Source organism: Aptenodytes patagonicus, chromosome 13, assembly GCF_965638725.1.
Source record: "Aptenodytes patagonicus chromosome 13, bAptPat1.pri.cur, whole genome shotgun sequence".
NCBI classification, from domain to species: Eukaryota; Metazoa; Chordata; class Aves; order Sphenisciformes; family Spheniscidae; genus Aptenodytes; species Aptenodytes patagonicus.
In genome coordinates, this window is record NC_134961.1 from 14,630,533 (window position 1) to 14,651,311 (window position 20,779).

The 20,779-nt window shown below is 44.9% G+C and overlaps 2 protein-coding genes across 3 annotated transcripts in view; one reads left to right on the top strand and one right to left on the bottom strand.

Annotated features, from left to right (window-relative positions):
• Positions 1-2,206, top strand: part of ABCC6 (ATP binding cassette subfamily C member 6) — a 28,048-nt gene extending 25,842 nt beyond the window's left edge. Inside the window, exon 31 of the mRNA XM_076351252.1 lies at positions 332-2,206. Coding sequence (XP_076207367.1) covers positions 332-440 — 109 coding nt within the window. The 3' untranslated portion in view covers positions 441-2,206. The remainder of the gene's footprint in view (positions 1-331) is intronic.
• A 7,905-nt stretch (positions 2,207-10,111) lies between these two features.
• The window catches only part of LOC143166747 (multidrug resistance-associated protein 1), a 57,257-nt gene continuing 46,589 nt past the window's right edge, over positions 10,112-20,779 (bottom strand). For both annotated transcript variants that reach the window (XM_076351443.1, XM_076351442.1), the window contains 9 exons: positions 20,327-20,637; positions 19,227-19,426; positions 18,581-18,707; positions 18,097-18,198; positions 16,908-17,054; positions 15,531-15,689; positions 13,904-14,070; positions 12,938-13,132; positions 10,112-11,630 (listed from right to left, as the gene is read on the bottom strand). In XM_076351443.1, the coding sequence (XP_076207558.1) occupies positions 11,522-11,630; positions 12,938-13,132; positions 13,904-14,070; positions 15,531-15,689; positions 16,908-17,054; positions 18,097-18,198; positions 18,581-18,707; positions 19,227-19,426; positions 20,327-20,637 (1,517 nt within the window). In that variant the 3' untranslated portion in view covers positions 10,112-11,521. The remainder of the gene's footprint in view (positions 11,631-12,937; positions 13,133-13,903; positions 14,071-15,530; positions 15,690-16,907; positions 17,055-18,096; positions 18,199-18,580; positions 18,708-19,226; positions 19,427-20,326; positions 20,638-20,779) is intronic.

The following is a 20,779-nucleotide window of genomic DNA, read 5'->3' on the forward strand; positions in this document are numbered from 1 at the left end:
TGTCATACATCTTTTTCCCCCACTGACAGCAAAAGCATGGCTACAGGTCTTTACTTCATCCTAAAATCATAAAGCTAAAATACACGTTCATAAATCTTACTCCAGTCTCAGTTGCCACAAAACTCTCCTCCCGCAAACTCAGTACTTGAATAGTCACTCATCAGAAACCTGTTTCTATCCCACAGCTGTTTCCCAGCTGGAAAGCTGCAGGAAAGCTTGGTTGAATAACAAGCAAGTACTGAAATTCATTTTAGAGATAAGTAGAAATAACTAAGTTTATTACAGCTGCTGGTGTATCCCCAAGCTTACACTTCTGTTTTAATGTTCACAGAATTTTGGTCTTGGAAAACGGTCGCATAGCTGAATTCGATACTCTGGAACACTTAATAGCTCAGAAGGGACTGTTCTACAGACTGATGGAAGAATCAGGCCTTGCATGACTCACTCATGGAGTGTACCATAATGCCACCACTATCAGGAATAATTGATCTCGTAATTGAGTTATCTTGGTTTCACGCTAAAATGCCTGACACTCAACCAAATCTTGTTTGAGCTATAACTGCAGTGAGTAGATGTGCCATGGTTTAACTCCAGCCAGCAACTAAGCCCCACCCAGCCGCTCGCTCACTCCCCCCACAATGGGATGGGGGAGAGAATCGGAAGGGTAAAAGTGAGAAAACTCGTGGGCTGAGATAAAGACAGTTTAACAGGTAAAGGAAAAGCAGCACACGCAAGCAAAGCAAAACAAGGCATTCATTCACTCCTTCCCATCGGCAGGCAGGTGCTCAGCCACCTCCAGGAAAGCAGGGCTCCATCACGCGTAACGGTGACTTGGGAAGACAAACGCCATCACTCCGAACGTCCCCCCCTTCTTCCCCCAGCTTTATCCCTGTGTTATCAACACTGTTTCAGCACAAATCCAAAACATAGCCCCATACTAGCTACTATGAAGAAAATTAACTCTATCCCAGCCAAAACCAGCACAAGATGAAAAGGGATGACTTGGGATACACGTTATTTCCGTAGGAAACTTAACAATTCCATTTTCATTATGTTTCCAGATACCAAAACCTCACTCTACTGTTGAAAATGAGCCGGTCAGAACTTAACCGCCTTGTTGCTTTTATGGTATAAAAGCAAACAAGCCAAAAGAAAAAGACCACAGCATTTCCAATTTATACTATAAATGGAGCCCAAATATACTGCCATACTTAAAGATTACACAGATTATTTTTAAAAGCCAACAAGATTTTATGGAGAGCAAGCAAGAATTTAACTGGTAGCAAGCAAACTTAACTGTTCACAGCTTGTCCTAAGTTCCAGGCAGAAGAAATTTAGTGTTTTGTCAATGTCTTAAGGACCAGTCACCTGAGCACTGTTCTTACACAGATAGGGTGGACTCAAGGCAGTGGCTGGATCTCGTCACCCAAAGTGCACAAACACGGGGGGAGTAGGGAAGAGGAAGTGGGATACCACTAAGCATGAGAGCACGCGGCTGCCTGTGGGCTGCCTGTTGTCGCAGCTGGGGATCGGATCCACTCTATCTCCTTCCGTGTCAGCTTTGGAGGGGGCCCGAGTGAACCACGCTGTGAGAGGGCTGACAACCGCCTGGAGGAAGAGAGCCAGCTTAGACACGGGCTCGCTGATGCAGGAGAGAGTAACTTGGCTGGGAGTGGGCAGCAGAGCATCATTCCTTCTGCTTGAAGGCTTGGAGCAGCCCTGCTGCCAAATACCAGTTGGTCACAGTGGAGCATGTCCAAACACCGACACCAACGTTTTCGAATTGAATTTGGCCACAAGGAATTTGCGTGGTGGAAAGCGTCCTCCTCTGATCCCTGCAGTGCGGCAGTCTGACGGATGGGGAAAATAGCAGGGACTCACCTGTCGACTTGGCGGTTCATTCCTGGTTTCTCTTCTTGAGTGCAAGTTTGCCTCCTGCATATGCCACCCTGGCACCACAGAGCCTCTGGCATGGTCATCTTTCAGATGTTACTTTAACAAACCAAAACGACAGCTGAAAGCAAAGCCTTCCTGGGCTTCATGCAGTGCCAAGGTGCTGTGGTCGGAGCTGTCCCCAAGTCTCTCCTCAGGAATCGCATCAAGAAAATGTGACAAACAAATCACGCTGTGAGATACTGCTGTTTACCGTGACTTTCGTTAAAGCACTTCGTTTTCTAGAAAGCTGAAATAAAAATAGAATCAAGTATTGAAACGGCTCTCTTCAGTAAGCTAAAGTAAATACAGTATAAAAAGGAGCAACGGGGGGGGATGGGAGAGTTCAAACTGGCAAGAGTCAACCCAGACCAGCAAAACCCAGCAGTTTCTTCTCCGACAGCTGTTCAGTAGTCTCTTCACCCATGTTAAGAGCAGTTAACAGTGTCTGCTGGACAAGCGCCTAAGATACCAAAGTCCAGTTCCTGCTGCCCAAATACCAGGAAAGAGATGATTTTTTTTTTCCCCTCTGCTCTCTCCAAACCTCACTCAAGGGCAGAGACACACACACACACACCCCCAAACAACAGATACAAGTTACGAGCACTCTAAAGGTTTATCAATGGGTCTCAAAACCAGGAGCATTTAGAACTAGTGAGATAAGTTAGGTATTTTTTCTTAACTGAGGTCAAAGAGAAACAGAAGTGCCCACGTTGCTGGGTAATCCTGAAACAGACATCTTTTAGCATACCATAATCCCTGATATAAACATCTTTTAAAATGCTCACTTTCCGTTCCTAAGTTGGTAATGAAGTGAGAAGGCAACAGAAGGCAAAAATAATCAAAACATACTTTCACACTGGTAATCTTTGAAAGGGCACAGTTTTGCTGTTGGCTTGCATAAAGTAAGAGCAAGCAAAAATACCATCAGCTTTCACACGTCAAGCTGTGCTGAAAGGGCAAAAGGAGAGGGATTCCCAAAATTACGTGTGGCAAAAAAAACGTGTTTCAGATGAGCCAGAGTCCCCAACTTCATGTCCAAGTGGTACTGTAAGTAAGTGAGAAATTGGGAGCTCAAGTCTCATGAAAAAGTTAATAGTCATCACAAGGAAGTTATGTGAAGTTGGTTAAAGCAAAATGTATAAAGGAGTTAATACTTGGGAGATACCACCCTCTCTTGAAAATCTGGTTTAAGGAACAGAAAGCGGTGTTTAAAAGGACCGGTCTGCTGGGTCTTTGCAAAGGTATTTCTTCCTAGATTCAACTATTGGATTGAATTATGCAGGTACCATAAGAGGTAACTACAGCAGGCTCAGAACTATGCTAACAGCCTATTTCGTAAGTTGCTCTGAAGAAATTTTAAATAGTAAGAAATAAGTCTGTCCAACACCGCCAGTAATCTGAACGTCTAGAGCTGATCCAGAGGAGTGCCTGGACTTGCCCCATCTACACTGCTGCAGCATTCATTTTTAACAGCTGTTGTGCAGCATTAAGCGCAACGTACACAGAGCAGTTGTGTTTAGCTCAGCATTAGCTACCCACTCAAAGTCCAAATAAAATCCACTAATCTAAAGAGGGTTTATTGACATCTCATAGAATCATAGAATCATTAAGGTTGGAAAAGACCTCTAAGATCAACGAGTCCAACCATCAACCCAACACCACCACACCCACTAAACCATGTCCCTAAGCGCCTCATCTACTCGTCTTTTAAATACTTCCAGGGATGGGGACTCAACCACTTCCCTGGGCAGCCTGTTCCAATGTTTCACCACTCTTTCAGTAAAGAAATTTTTCTTCACGTCCAATCTAAACCTCCCCTGGCGCAACTTGAGGCCATTTCCTCTCGTCCTATTGCTAGTTACTTGGGAGAAGAGACCGACACCCACCTCGCTACAACCTCCTTTCAGGGAGTTGTAGAGAGCGATGAGGTCTCCCCTCAGCCTCCTTTTCTCCAGGCTGAACAGTCCCAGTTCCCTCAGCCGCTCCTCATAAGACTTGTGCTCCAGACCCCTCACCAGCCTCGTTGCCCTTCTCTGGACACGCTCCAGCACCTCAACGTCCTTCTTGTAGTGAGGGGCCCAAAACTGAACACAGTGTTCGAGGTGCGGCCTCACCAGTGCCCAGTACAGGGGCACGATCACTTCCCTACTCCTGCTGGCCACACTATTGCTGATACAGGCCAGGATGCCATTGGCCTTCTTGGCCACCTGGGCACACTGCCGGCTCACGTTCAGCCGGCTGTCGACCAACACCCCCAGGTCCTTTTCCGCCAGGCAGCTTTCCAGCCACTCTTCCCCAAGCCTGTAGCGCTGCATGGGGTGGTTGTGGCCAAAGTGCAGGACCCGGCACTCGGCCTTGTTGAATCTCATACAGTTGGCCTCGGCCCATCGATCCAGCCTGTCCAGGTCCCTCTGCAGAGCCTTCCTACCCTCGAGCAGATCAACGCTCCTGCCCAACTTGGTGTCGTCTGCAAACTTACTGAGGGAGCACTCAATCCCCTCATCCAGATCATCAATAAAGATATTAAACAAGACCGGCCCCAAAACTGAGCCCTGGGGAACACCGCTCATGACCGGCCACCAACTGGATGTAACTCCATTCACCACAACTCTCTGGGCCCGGCCATCCAGCCAGTTTTCTACCCAGCGCAGAGTCCACCTGTCTAAGCCGTGAGCCGCCAGCTTCTCGAGGAGAATGCTGTGGGAGACGGTGTCAAAGGCCTTGCTGAAGTCCAGGTAGACCACATCCACAGCCTTTCCCTCATCCACTAGGCGGGTCACCTGGTCATAGAAGGAGATCAGGTTGGTCAAGCAGGACCTGCCTCTCATGAGCCTGCGCTGGTTGGGCCTGATCCCCTGGTTGTCCCGCTCATGCCTTGTGAGCGCCCTCAAGATGAACCGCTCCATAATCTTCCCCGGCACCGAGGTCAGGCTGACAGGCCTGTAGTTCCCCGGATCCTCCTTCCGGCCCTTCTTGTAGATGGGCGTCACATTGGCAAGCCTCCAGTCGTCCGGGACCTCCCCCGTTAACCAGGACTGCTGATAAATGATGGAGAGCGGCTTGGCCAGCACCTCCGCCAGCTCCCTCAGCACTCTCGGGTGGATCCCATCTGGCCCCATAGACTTGTGAGCGTCCAGGTGGCGTAGCAGGTCGTTGACTGCTTCCTCTTGGATTATGGGGGGTTCATCCTGCTCGCCGTCCCTGTCTTCCAGCTCAGGGGGCTGAGTACCCTGAGGATAACTGGTCTGCCTGTTAAAGACTGAGGCACAGAAGGCATTAAGTACCTCAGCGACAATGTTCCCCCCCGCATCCAATAAAGGATGGAGATTCTCCTTGGCTCTCTTCTTGTCATTAATATATCTGTAAAAACATTTTTTGTTGTCTTTAACGACAGCGGCCAGATTGCGTTCTAGCTGGGCTTTTGCCTTTCTCATTTCCTCTCTGCACGACCTAACGAGATCCCTGTACTCTTCTTGAGTCGCCTGCCCCTTCTTCCACAAGCGGTAAACTCTCCTTTTTTTTCCTGAGTCCCAGCAAAAGCTCCCTGTTCAGCCAGGCCGGTCGTCTTCCCCGCCCGTTCTTCTTACGGCATATGGGGACAGCCTGCTCCTGTGCCTTTAAGGCTTCCTTCTTGAAGAACGTTCAGCCTTCCTGGACCCCTCTGCCCTTCAGGACTGTCTCCCAAGGGACTCTCTCAACCAGCGTCCTGAACAGGCCAAAGTCCGCCCTCTGGAAGTCCATGGTTGTGGTTTTGCTGGCTGCCCTCCTTACTTCACCAAGAATTGAGAATTCTACCATTTCACGGTCGCTAAGCCCAAGACGGCCTCCAACCACCACATCTCCCACCAGTCCTTCTCTGTTTGTAAACAGCAGGTCGAGCGAGGCACCTCCCCTGGTAGGCTCCCTTACCAGCTGTGTCAGGAAGGTGTCTTCCACACACTCCAGGAACCTCCTAGACTGCTTCCTCTCTGCCGTGTTGTATTTCCAGCAGATGTCTGGGAAGTTGAAGTCCCCCACGAAAACAAGGGCTAGCGATTGAGAGACTTCTGCCAGCAGCTTGTAGAATGCTTCATCCGCCTCTCAGTGGCTTTCCAACTCTATTTTTCCCTTTGGAGCAAAACAAGTGTTTCACTCTAGGTCCAGTAGGGACTCTAGGGAAAAAAAACAGTTTCTACCTAGACCACAGCAAGAATGCACGATGTCCCTGTGTTTCTGTGGGAGAACACATTTTTCCAACCCCCCTCTCGGCTGGGTAGGCTGAACTGTGCTCCCGCCTGAGGCAGGCTGCGGCTGGATGGCCAGGCCAGGCCACTGGCAATGGAGGCAGAACCCCGACCAGGGGGTTTGGGAGGCAGCAAGCATCGCCGCTATGCAGCTCAGCCCAGCCGGAGCACCTACCTGTGGCAGCATTTCATCCTCACAAAGCCACCCACTCCACACAGGCCACCTGCTCTGCCAGTTGAGCCAGCACAGGACTCCCATGCAATCATATGAAACGAGGTCAAGAGCTTAATTAGCACTATAAAATTTTCACTGTTGCAGTTCTCTGTCCAATCTGGACATCAGGAGTTAGGGCTTTCAATTCCAAGTTACTCTTTTTTTTTTTCTTTCCTTTTTCCTCCTCATTTAAAGCTATCTCAAACAAAGAGAAAGCACAGCATACGCAGGAGAGAAAAACAACCTAAAAAAAGAGATTCTTGTCCCATGATTCCAAGTTTAAGGTAATACCAAAATTGCCAAAGCTAGAAAATAGGAATGAAGGTGTCGTGCATTGATTTACACCAAGTTCATGCCAAACATGTAGTTTGTAAGTCGCACTCCTAGTTCCCTAGATGGTCACAATATGCACAGGAATGCCAAAATGTTACAGGCATCAGTGACCCAGAGCACAACCGTTTCTGTGCTACACTGCGGCTGAACCACTGAAGGATGTCTTCAGAGATGTCTCAAGACGGGAACAGTTTTACAGAAGTAGCTGTGTTCACACACATGAAGAACGAGGGTATTATCTGCAAGTCTCCTGAAAATCCTGAGCTGTTCTTTCAGCAGAATCAGCTCTTCCAGATGTGAGATATCTTCCATGTTGCAGCAAATAATGTCAGCCAGGATGTGACTGAAAAGAAACTGTTTTCTTTTATTCTTTTGTAAATATAAACATGTTTATAATAAATATGTTAATGTTTGTTATTATTACCACCACCACCACTAGCTTCACATGGGCTGCAGTGGCACTCACAGTATTGCTCTAAGACAGAAGATACAGCGCAGCAGGAGCTGAACTGGTTTCACAGATCCTTGACGTTTTAATGAACAGATGGGAAAAAAATGGTTCTGAGAGAAAGAAAAGAGCTTTGCTTTGAAAGGTAAGGGCCTTTTCAAAGACTGGAAGAAATGGTCCCTAGAGCAAAGAGCATGGAATGAACTGGAGAGAGGCACAGCCTTTCTCTAGGTAAGAGCAAGGATGCTAAGTCTGGCCACTCACTTTCCGACCTGACAGGTATTTGGCAAATTTTTCACAAAATACACATAAATAGTCAGCAATGCAGCTAAATAAGGTTTCCATTTTTTCTGCCAATTTAAAATTAATTGTGCCGTCTTTATAAAAAAAGAAGAAAAAAAAAAAAGAGGAAAACCATGAAGCTAGGCTTCCACATGCTCTGTAGGAACAGAGAACCTACCCACCTACAGAAGCACAAGCCTACCAGCTGTGGAGATCCTCCCAGTAGGCAATTACCTCTTCACCAGGAGGGGACCTGGAGGACAAGAACAGGACGAACGCAGGCCATGCCACAGTGATACACTTCAGGGAAACCCTGCTCTGCAGCAGCTGAAGCTGCCCAGCTCACGTCCTTCCCAAGGACTAAGCTGCTCGTTGCAGTACACGCTCTCAGTACAGTTCCCACCTCTGTCCTAGATGCCATCTTTCAGAGCTGGCATTAGCTTTGCCGCATAAAGGAAAATACGTGACATCAAGGCATTCAAAGAAAATAGGTGTCTGCTACACATCTCTGAGCTCAGCTGCTGGAATTCAGTGTCACACTCCTGAATTTACTAGTGCTTCCCCCCCCACAACAGCTGGAGGGAAGGCTCATCGCCCTGGGCTGTAATATCACTGACCCTGGCTGGATGGCACCAGACCCTTACATTGGAGGTCACATGCCAACAGGCTAGATTTCACTTACCCGAAAGTGCTGAAAGCGTCCCAAGTACTAAATAAGCATTTGGTCCAGACACACACACAAAAATGAGAAAACAGATTAAATAAGGAAAAGCTACTTGTTTTCATGCCAGATTCTAGTACCTTACCTTGCAGCAAGTTGTATCATTTTCTGCAATTGGTCCCAGTAACACTGCACACAGGGATCAGTATACGGCCCTCTTTCCTAGCTGAAACAGGGTCTCACAGCTACACCCCTCCTACCTCAAGGTACCCCAAAGCACCGATATGACACTGCTCTTACACATAGGTTCCGTGGGAAGAAAGCTGCATTTGTTCAGCTAGCTCTGCGTGCAGTAAAGGTTAGTTCAGACTGATCCTCATCATGCATAATACAATTTTGTTCAAGTTACATCCAGGCAAAATATTCATCATTTTTATGAGGACGGACATTTGGAATCAGGCTCATGAATCAATGCAGCAACAGCACAAAGCACTGACAGGTATTTAGGGCAAACAGAAAAGAGTATCTACTCCAGAGCTGGGGCAGAACGGTTTGTGCTAGCAAGTGTATAAATATATAAAACTGGGAGAACACAGCAATGCATATTAATAACCACATCATTGAAAAAGAACAAGGCTGAAGCACACACAAAGAGCAGTCTTCCGACCCCTTGCTGCACTATTTAGGTGGTTATCCTGCAAAATACAGCATTTTGGACACGGAGTTCCCCAAATGATCACAAACAGCCCATGAATAGGACAGAGAACATCCAGTGACGCTTTCCAGGGTACCCAGTTTGAGATTGCGAACGCAGCTTAAGTCACTCCACAGACAACTCCACTGCAAACATTTTACACAGCAGAAGCATAATCCTGCAAGTTCTGTATTTCGAACAAACCATGCTCCTATGTGTAGTTCCACTGTTTTCAAAGGACTTATGCACATGGATGTTAAGGCTTGTAAATCTCTGTTAATCGGTGTGCAATGGAAAGCATCATTTCCTCGAATCTGAAATCAGTTTCCACCGAAGTAAGAACTCTAGCAATACAACTTCCTTCGAATTCAATCCCAAACCTGCATACTTCTTGCAGAGTTCCCATCTCAGTAATGAGCTACACTAAACCCACAAGACTTTTCAAAGGTATTTGAAATCCTGTCTGAATTTCTTCACTGGACGTTCCCCGCAGCTCTGCCTTGAGGAAGGTGTTGGCGATAACTGGTTTCCACGGGCAAGGAGACAGCACAGGGAGCTTTGCTGTCTGGTCGTCCAAGGCCAGCGGCCCCTCTCCCCTTTCCTTCCCAGGGCTCTCCTAGGAGGGGGTGGAAGGGGAAGAATCACAAAAGCGTTCCTGGAGGATGACTGTCCCCAAGCGGGAAAGGTCTCATGGTCGTATTCACAGTTCCTCCTCTGGGTCTCCTCTGCAGATAGATCTGTCTCCATTTTAATGCAGCTGAGTAAGAGAATACCAGCCACGCACCTTACCTGACAAGCTCATTTCTCTGCTCTATACTCCGTTCCTTATTAACTATTTGCTCCAATCTTTCCACCCTTCTGTCCATCACAATGCTGCATAAGTGTTAGGTGATTTTAAAAACCAAAACCCACCATTCCTCCCCAAACTCCCAAATCACCCCTTGCTCATTCCATTTCCATGGAGGAAATTAACACCAAGCTGCTCAGGAAATGTGGCAGACACAGGCCATGGACACCATGGGTATGACAAAGGTCCACAGCACCGCTGAATCCTGCTCTGCTGATCCACCCTTATTACCTGGTCTGCTCAACAAACTGCAGTACTCAAATTACAAGAGAAACCATGAGATGTGATCCAGCCCTACACAGCGCACAGTTATTTGCACTCAAGGTTTCTTGCCCACCCTAACACCCCCCAGACATCAGGCCTAGCGGCCTGGCTAGTCTAAGCAGTACCAATAATTTCTATTTTCAAGGCAAAAACCTGAGCTGACAAAGCTAACCCTCTGTCAAATACAAAGCAAGAAATGACACATGTTATCTTTCAAACAATTTTTTTACTGCAAGTTCTTTGCAAACATTTGTATAGTCATTACAAAAAATACCAAAGAAAATTTCAGTCTATTCAATTTCAGAGTGTCATAATTTACAAAAAAATAAATAGCTTTACTCTAAAGACGACAATTGTCTAGTATTAAGGTCAGCAATATCATTCACAGAAGTCCACATTCTCAGAGTGCTGAGTATTTGGGTACATCTGACTTACGTTTGCCTTCTTCCAGCATTTTCCTTTAAAATAAGACTAATCGGAACATCAGAAAAGTAACTTTTTTCTTCCCACAGAAAACTGAACATTCAACGTAGATCTTGAAACCCAGACTCCATTGCTAATTGAATTGTTAGACCCCTCTGACACACAACTTAGAAACAGTAAAACTTTTTTTTTTTTTTAAACAACTGTAACAGAACAGTTTCCCACAAAATTTAAGAGTCAACAGCAGCAGCATGAAGGGCATGTTTCTTCGATATAAGGCTAATGGTCCTTGATGTGGCAGGGCTTCTATTAAAGCACAGAACTGCCAAAGCCAAGGGTATTACAATCAATGTCACGCCGAACCTGCAACCTCCGCTCAGGCAAATCAGCCTTGTGCCCACAGGCGTAACCAGGATTCACCACCCAAGTCAGAATTCCTGAGTGAACTGGGTGTAAGATCAGGTACTGCATACTGCAACACACCAACTGCCGCACGAATTTGGTTTTGGAGTGATTGTCATTCTAGACGTGCTTAAATACCACTTTGAAGTTGACTGTGCTTTTCCACATCAGCACTACTGACTTCTTATCATGAACTTGCTGCTATACACTGTAAACACATTAAACCTTTAGGAGAATGCATAAAAGCATTAACCATGTACAGTAAATGCCATAATGAGAAAGGCTGGCACACGTGTTATGTCACAAGAAGAAAAATCTTTGGACTATAGTACTATATGCCACAAAATGTTCCAAGTGCATCCCACAATAGATGGCTCATCAAAGGAGGAATCAGCAAACAAGCAAATAACTAGGCATTTGCAAAAATGTTTTAAACAAAAAAAAAAAGGGGGCTTCAGAACATAAGAGCAGATGAAAAGAAAGCTTTTCTGAACTTCTCTGATGAATCACTCTGCCTTACGTTTCAGCACATAATGACAGATTTCAGGCAAAAATTAAAAGTGTCTGAAGTGTTTTGCACAGTGTATGTGCTTCTCCTAAACCTGGCTAAAAATCAATACTAAGGAGAATAAAAAAGAAAAAATTGCATTTTTATGTTACTTCCATCACCATGCTCTGGCTGAGACTTCACTAGGTCTGAAGCTGAACTGTACTGTTCACACCAGCTCAGGGGAAGTTACAGTGCTCTGAATGTATCACCTCCCTCTTCCCCACACGAACTAACCAAGTTCAAAGCTACACCAAGCCTGAATCTTTGGCCATGCTATAGAAAATGCCTTTTTCCTGCAGTAGGTGGTCTGGGCTACCACACTCCACCACTTCTCCTCTGTCCAGGACTAGAACTCTGTAAAACAAGGAAAAAAAATGGTCACAAGAAGATCCAGAAACAAATGAACACAGATGTATATGTACAGACAGAAACTGACTGTAACGTAGCCATTATATGGAAGCGAAGACAGTCCAGACTGTATGAATGCACAGAGGTTCTCAACTCTGTCCTTCCTGACCTCATTGCAGACGGTCTGTCTGGTCTATTTTTTATGTAGCATATGTTTACCCAGTCATTTGCAGGCAGCCATGAGACTTTTGACTGTGCTCTGAGCCAACCAGAAACTAGATGGCAGCACCTATTGTCAAGGTCAGTGAAAGCCCGTAAGACCTTGTTGCAAGATCTGGGATAACCTTCCCATAATACTGCATCACATCAACTGCTGTTATACAGCTTCTGCTGACAAAACACAAATGCAGACATAGCTTATGCAAAACAAACATGCAACTGGAATTAGGAAGTTTACAAAAAGCAAGTTACTACAGTCAGTAAAGTCAGCTCACAGTTAAGACACTGCCTCCAGCTACCTCCACTAATTGGCCAGGCACTGCAGAGATGCTCACTAAGCCCTTAGCAAGGGCTGCTGCACAGTGTTACCCGCTGCCGTGACTGAATTGAGTGTTCATCTGGTGACAGTACTGCTGGTGCTGGGCCTGGCGCAGGCAAGGCTCCTGTCTCTTATCTTTCACTATTGACAGCACAAAGAGAGGTCTACAAAAGTACACAAAAATCTTATCACTGGTCACTTCATGCTCTGCCATTCTGTGATAAAAAGGACAAGAGAGCTTAAAACTGAAATTATGAGACAAAACGTCTGCCCTCAACCACACCTTAGCAAGGCAGCTGAGGGTGAGGGAGGCTGTATGAACTATAACCAAAAGTGATGAAAACAGAAACGCTGAATAAACTTCAGACAAGCGCAGGACCTGCCCCTTTGATTCCTTATGCTGTCTGTGCCTAGTTTAGGGTATGAGCTCCCTAAAGCTCTGATGCCTCTTCCAGCTGTGACTAAATTAGGGCAAGACCCAGGAATAGACTCCTACCCTCGCCTCCCTCTCCTTCCCGGTTTGCCTGAGCAGAAATGGCACAACAGCAGTGTGACAGAGGGATCAGAGGAGCTCCTCAGGCCAAGCACAGCTACTGCAAGCCAGAATACACACACAAACACACCACCCATCAAAACAGGGATTCCAGCAGCTCTGCGGAGAGGTAGCTAAAAATGCACTGGTAAACATTTAGCTCACACAAAGACGCTCATTTAAAGTAGAGCACAATGCAGGTCACACATGCCATTCTTCAAGATAAAAGTGGTATTACTTAACCTTGAGTAGTCCATGATTGTGTTCAGACGATGTGCTATAGTTAATACGGTACATTCTTCAAATTGAGACTTTATAGTTGACTGTATAAGCTTATCTGTTTCAAGATCAACAGCAGCTGTGGCTTCATCCAGAACCAGGATTTTGGACTTCCTGAGCAGAGCTCGTGCCAGGCACACCAGCTGGCGCTGTCCCACACTATGCAGATGGGATGGGAGGGTAGGGAAAAAAGTCAGAACAAGTTTGCAGTATTCATTCTGAAGCCCAGCAATTCCTTGTAAGAACTCTTCTAAAGTATAGGTGCCAAGAATCCAGCAAAGTAGATAAGGTCGGTCTTACTATTTCACTGCAAAGTATCTAACAGCATCTGAAACTACATCCCCCTCACAATGAAGTCTTGGCAACGTAGTAAGAACACATTACAAATGGTTTCAGCATAACTGAATCAATGCAGTGTTGAGGACTGGACTTTAAATGGTTTCTACAGACTGAACATATATCCCTGTTATGGTGCAAAAAGCAAGCTAACAACTCCCTTAGAAAAACTACATCTGTTGGGCAAGAGCCATGGTAAGTTCAGAGCATCCACTACAAATAGCAGGCTGCTGCTACTAAAATCCTTTCTAAGACTGCCCAAGCTGTCAAACCTTACAGCATTCCGAGTATTTCTTAAATTACTTTGAATTCCCAAACTTGAGAGTTTAACACATGTTGAATAAAATCTAGTTGGTTGATTGCCTGGTCATGCATTAAGAGTTCCCCAACTCCCTCCCAAATTCTCATACAGGGCTGGGGGGGAGCCCCACACTGCACTGCTATTGCTAGGGTCTAGCTACATACTGTCCCAAGTGAGCTGTAAGGTTTCTGGAAGTGGAAAGTCCAGTTGCAGATAGGAGAGCACACACACACACCTCTCAGTTCTCATTTAGTTCTTAAGGCAATTTTCACAAGCATGGTTCTTTGACGTACCTGAGGTTCTCTCCACCTTCAGCACACTCATGATTAAGTTTATCAGGAAGGGACGATACAAAGTTTTTCAGGTGAGCCAATTCCAAAGACCTCCAAATGTCTTCATCAGAGTGTTGGTCAAAAGGATCAAGATTCATACGCAGAGTGCCAGAAAACAATATTGGATCCTAGTCATACAAAGAGGTAATTGACAATGTACACAGAACATGGCAAGTGCTCCAAAAATATTTCTTAGATAGGGAAAGGAAAACAACATGTCCAGATGCAGTTGCAAGCAAGCTAGTCTACTGAATTTAGGAGCAAGACCTCACTTTTCCCAATAACAGCAAGTTATTCTCCCTCACCCTTATTCCTTACGCCTCTTGGGGGCCTGACCTCTGCCCTCTGCAGACTCTGGCACTCCAGACCTTTCCACGAATCAGTAACTCTTGAATCCAGAAGAAAAGAAAAAAAAAAAAACACAAAAAAAACCCCAGCCAACTTCCTTTTTACTGGGCTACTAAGTTACAGAACAGGCACTCCCTGCCCAACCTTCTGTCAGCAGGGACTACTAGGTCAGCTTTCCACTTCTTAGGGAACTACACCACCTGTAAATATTTCAAAAGTCTTCAGCTGCAGTATTAATGAAATGAATGCATTCTTTTCTTGGACATGGAGAAATACTACTTTGGAAATACTTTTGACCTAGCAGTGCCAGACTGATGCAAAGTGATCAAAAGGAGAAAGCAAAGTCTCCCACAGATTTCCAAAAGTGGTGCAGAAAACCATTTACAGCGTGCTCACTTGTTTTTGCCAGTGTGCTGCAACAGTAATAACCACATTTTATGGTCTTACTTTGAATCAGAACAGGCAGGCAATAAAGGCTACACAGTAAGAACGAGAAGACTTGAGACTGTAAGTCCAGTGCTTGTAAAGCCGTATTTCCAAACATTTTGGACTATCGAACCCACAGTTGCTGGGCTAGACTGGGATGGTTATGTACAGGTTTCTGTGAGTGAACAGTACTGCATACCTCACTCGCGAGATCCTGCCTAAGTCAGAATGCTTTGTACGCAGGCCCAAAGAGTGCATATCAAGCCTGAAATAGCAACGCAAAATCCCAATCCCTCACAACTAGACTATGCAGTAACTTCATTCCATTTCTAAAAAGAATGGAACTACCTAAAATGAAAGTGGAAACCGATCTCTAGAAAAAGTCCCCTGAGAGCTCTCCACAAGTGGAAGTACTCAGACTTTACTTCCCCTCTACTGGCCAGAAGAGCAATAGTCCCAGTTAACTAAGGGTTAGTTAACTGGTGTTCAGCTGGGATCAGACCTCCCCACTCAGGCTAAGCTGTCTATAGCATTTAAGTGATCAGCATGGGGTGCTGACAAAGCCCACGAGTCCAAAGGCCAAGGTTTTGCTTCCACATTACAACTTGGCCATAGCCAAGCCCCTACTTGTTACCCAGCACAAGCAAATCAAAGCCAGTCTAGGAAAAAAGCTTGGTTTCATGAAAGAGCATGCTGAAATGACTCAATTTCATAGCTATAGATCAGAAGAGGAGTAAGTATATTCTCCCCAGTACATTACAGAAACAGCACTGTTACAAAACGAGCTCTGGTAACGGCAGGATTTCGCACCTACCTGAGGGATGATGGTGATCTTGAACCGCAAGTCATGGAGCCCTATCTTTGCAATATTAATTCCATCGATAATAATCTCTCCTTCAGCTGCTTCATTAATCCGAAACAAACCTAAAGTAAGGGAGGATTTTCCAGCTCCCGTTCTTCCAACTATTCCAATCTGTTGGGAAGAAATACAGGAACAATTTACCCTGGGGAAGAGTTAAAGCATTTCCAAGCCTCCACCCGAAATTGACACATTTTCAGAAGGTTGTCACATTTGCTGGGCTATCAACACCCCAAAAGAGCATAACAAATTATAACAAGCATATCACTGGATATGAAAAAACAAGAACAAAAAGCAGTCAAAATTTGCAATCCAATCACAGAAGTTTTCAGTTTTTCTACAAAGGCAGATGGAATTGGGTAGAGCAGGGCAAGGTTTCCCTAATCCTTTCTTTGGTTCGTGCTTCACAGTTATAATTGCTGATTTGACATTTATCTTGTCTGAATTTATAGCAAAAATAGACCAGAAACACTCAGTTTCGTACTGTATGTTTTGCTTCCCAGTTAGACTGAAGTCTTAACCAATTCTTTTCTTTTTTTTAAATAAATATAAAAAATTGCTACTTTGGTTGGTTGATATATCTCTTGCCATCTGCCCTTTCTAACCACTCTTGAGGTAGTATTCTGTCCATATTTGTAGGTAGAAAGCGTGCACTCAAAAAAAAGCAAATGCCTAGTTGGATACCACAAATAAGGAAGCCGGATAGATGATCTGTCTTGCAGCTACCTTTTACACTGCCGTGCAAGATCACGCTATTATTAGACATCAGAGAATCCACATAGGACTGGGGCAGGATGCATGTGAACACATGTGTGAGGAAGCAGTTCGGAGAGACACACACATATCACCATCAGTTTGGCCAGATCCAGAGAACCTACTCTGAAGTCCCATTTTTTCCTGCAGTCTCACGTTGCAACTTCTGCCTCACTAGATCAGGGCTTTCCCCCCTCTACTTAACAGCTCATTTTCTTGAGACTATAATTAACTTAATCTCTCTTCAACCTGTACTCCTGTTTGCTTATGGCAAACAAATCAGAAAAATTTCCTGGGAAGGGGAGTGAAGACAGCATAAACCTCACTTCCTTATGAAACCAGACCAAAAGATACTTCACAAGCTCACATAATAGTATATCTTTACCCCATGATGCAGGACACACCTTGAAAAGGATAAGAGCCCATTACACCTGCCAGTTACAGTAAGACCGATTCTACAGAAGCTCTTCTAGTTCTTAAGGACCCAAGACACACTACAGCACGGGGTTAGACCTCTCTTTGGCTTATGCATGCAGACTTACAAACAGTAACACTCCGCTATAAATTCAAATTCATTACCTTCTCACCCCCATTTATGGTAACATTTATGTTTTTCAGAACCAAATCCAAGTCTTCCCGGTAACGTAAACCATAGCCTCGAAACTCAACCTTCCCTTCCTCGGGCCAGGTACTCACTGGGGCAGTTTGTTCAATACTCCATTCAGCCTGAAAGAACCACACAAACATATCTGTTCAGTTCCTCCTTCAACCGGACATGGGCTCAGAGGACTCGAGGAAAGCAATTAAAAATCCTTGTTAGTGTGTAACTTGCAAAAGAAGTGTGATAATGATGGGAAGAGAGGAAAAGAGCTGCCCCGAGGCAGATGAAATGGTATAAAGTAGCCAAGGGCTTTGCTATCACATGTCCCACTTGCTGGATAAACTTTCCTCTTACAAATGGCAGAATCATACAGGCAGCACGTATTCGGACAACCTGCTTGTACACCCGCCACCACAGTAAGGAAACCATTGGGGAAGCCAGACGTGCAACTAGAAGCAGTTTAACTGAGGCATAAACACTAAAAGATTAACAAGCTCATAAAAATAAACATCTGCTGCCTCAGCCTCCCACAGAGGTGGGAGAGGAGAAAACACACCCCACTGCATTCACTGCCAGTGCCAAACAAAAAGGCTTTTAACTGTATAAACACTGGTCTGCTACCAGAACCTGAGAAAAAAATTCTAGGAAGGTCCTCATAAGGTTTGGCTGCAAAAATAGCGACTCAAGTCAGGTTCAAGTGACAGGCATGGCAAAGAGAAGCCACGGCGAACTGTTCTGTAGCCAAAAGGGGTACAACTGCAGATGAAATGAGTTGTTAGGCAATATGAATCAAAACAAAAAAAGCAAAACCTCTTTACTCCCCACACTGGGAGCAAAAAGAGAAACAAATTTAAAAAAGCAATGTTTAAGCACTTAGGAAACCAAAACATTTGTACAGCTCCACTGCTTAGCCGAGGGCAGAACAGCACATTTCTTAAATAACACTGTGTAAATATCAGTGGATACACCTCAAAAGCACCCACAGGAACTACCCGCTAAGATACAGCCTGTCTCTAGAGGGAGGGCACGGACAGCACTAGGCTCTATCCCATCCCTCAGCTCAGAGGACATGCCCAGCTGCACTTTCCAATCCATTCAGCCCGGCTATGGGCGAGACCTCAGAACAGGGCATTGACTTCTACAGGTGTGGTGGACAACTTGATGTACCTCCTTCTCCATTTCAGCATATTCTTTGACTCTTTCAACAGCAACAATGTTGGTTTCCAGCTCAGATGACATGCGAACTAGCCAGTTCAAGTATGCTGTAATCTGCAAGAAGAAAAGCAGTCTAGAAGCAGTTTGCACTAAATACGTTACCTGCAATAAATAAAAACCATGAAACAACCAAAGCACTGAAAGTTCATGGAATGCATAAACAGACAAGATCTTGGCTAATCAGTGCTGGACAGAAGAAAAGTCCAGATGCCGTTAATATGCAGGGGATGAGTCATCTTAGCCACATTCCCTCACACAGGCAAGGCACAGAAGAACTTCACAGCATCTTTCCAGATGCTATTTGTAGTTATTATTCTCTTCCTACGTTCCTTACGTTAGTTTTCCCTCCAAAGCTGTAGCAAGGTTCTTTCTGATGCAGTCTTACATTTCAGAGTTTGTTTTTTTTTTTTTTTTAAAAAAAAAAAGGTAAAATTACCTGCAGTGAGTAGGACACTGAGAGGCCAACCAGGCCTGCACTGAGTTTGTTGCGTGCAATCACTGCAAACAATGCTGCAAAGAGGACAATACAATTCCCTACGTACTCCAGACGGACAGCCAGCCACCTGCAGGACAGAAAAATGTAATGCATCTTTCCGGTAATTCATCCAACAGAGAATTATGAATGTGGCCAACCAATGTTCTGCCACAAATCTTGTTTTTGAAAAGATCAGTAATATGACCTCTGCATACTGCCAGTGACACAGGAACTGCAAGCTATCTGAGGTTCTGCTCCAACAGCATGCAAACCTAGAGGCATCCAAAATTAATAAACCTTTCAGGTGCATAAATTCCTGTCTCAGTTCAGAAAGCAGCTGTGGTTAACATTGGGATCAATGAATCCAAACTTTAAAAAAAAATATTACCCAGAAGGTAGGCAGGAACTTTCAGAAAGAAAAGAAATTCAGAAGTAATCTTAATTCCACCACAGAAGTTTAAGCAAAACATCTGTGAAACAAATATATCCACACAGGCTTCCCTCCCCTGGACAAGTATGCTGAGCGCTGTGATTGATAAGGAGCACAGGCAGCAGAACCACGTCCTCCCTATATAACTGCCTTTCAGTATTTCAACCCCACTGTTACCTGTTTGCAACAATGCTTGGATAATAAGCTTTCTGATTTTCATCCACTTTCATGTCGTTCTGCTTTATGAAACGTTTCTGTTCCTCAAAGGCTCGAATGACACTGACTCCCAGGAGGGTCTCATTGAAGTGAGAATATACAGGAGAACGACTGACAGACTCAAGGCGTTTGAGCTGGCGAGAAGTGGCCACATAAAATCTCTGTAAATCAGAGTGTGAGAATTATGGTTACATCCAGACTGCGTCTGAAAAGACAAAGGGAATCCTAAGAGAGTTCCCTGCCATTTGGGCTGTTAGTTACAGAGATTCAACTTACACATGGGAATACACGTGTAACACTTTTAGGCCTAAAAAGACCATTACATACACTCTGCTGTCTTTAAACAACCACCAATCAAACCATCTCAAGTGATAGCCGTTTTCTCCTCTTTCCCTTCTCTGCAAGCTTAATTCAACAGTATAAAACACGCACATCACTGCCTTTAAGATTTACTAATGGAGCCTGATAGATTCACTAATTCAAGAGTCAAAGTCAAAACCCAGCTTCTTCTCTCCAATCTGTACTGGCTCTACTAGATTTCTAAGAGTAAAGCAAGAGTGAAGCAAGCACACCCTGCATACACTAGACAGGACTGGAAGGCTGCCATCATTTCTCTTGCTCTGTAAACAGTATTCTGACAAAACAGGCACATCAGCAATGCACACATACCCCTCTAAAGGCTACTCTTCTGTTTGGAAGCAAGTTTTAGAAAAGCCCATACATTTTCCATATTTGGACTCTGAGCAACAAGCTATACCAAATTTGCCTCAAAAACTAATGGCATTTTTATAAAGTCTGCTTAGGTATTAAAGGATTACCTTCTGCACAGAAGTCATTCTACACTTGACAACGGAAGGAAATGCTCTGCTAACACTGGCTAATCAATAAACCGTGCAAAGCACAGTCAGTCAAGCACGACTCAAGTCAAACACATTAAAATCCATCCCAGGGCAGAGTCAGAAGAGAACTGTCTTAAATAACAGAAGATTCTATGATTCTATGATTCTAAGATGAGTGACTGCTGGTCCCAGTGCCCCCACCTGCAGGGTAAAACCCCCTACCTGCACAAACAAGTAGACAAGTCCCAGAGGTGGAATAATGACAGCAGCTATAGGTGTGGCCAGCAGAATGATGATACAAGCCCCAATCACATTAAATGTCGAGCCCATGAACATCTTGATGATTGGTGGAATGGTGGAGTCAATGGTGTCTATCTCCTTAGAGAAACGGTTCACCAGATTTCCACTGGGTGTACGTTCAAAGAAACTCATTGGAGACCTGAGGACATTGTGCAGCAGGTTAAGGTGCAGGTGTCGTGAAGCAAATATTCCCCCTATTGACACAACCATCGAGTAGCCAAACACAGCAATACCTAGAAAAGAAGACTTGTTTTTAACTGCTTCCACTTCTCACACAAAATATTTTCCTCCATTTTGTCACCACTTAGCATTAGCGTGTCTCTAGTACAATAATCCTGAGAACTGGGGCTCACTACAGGTAGAGTCAGTGATTAT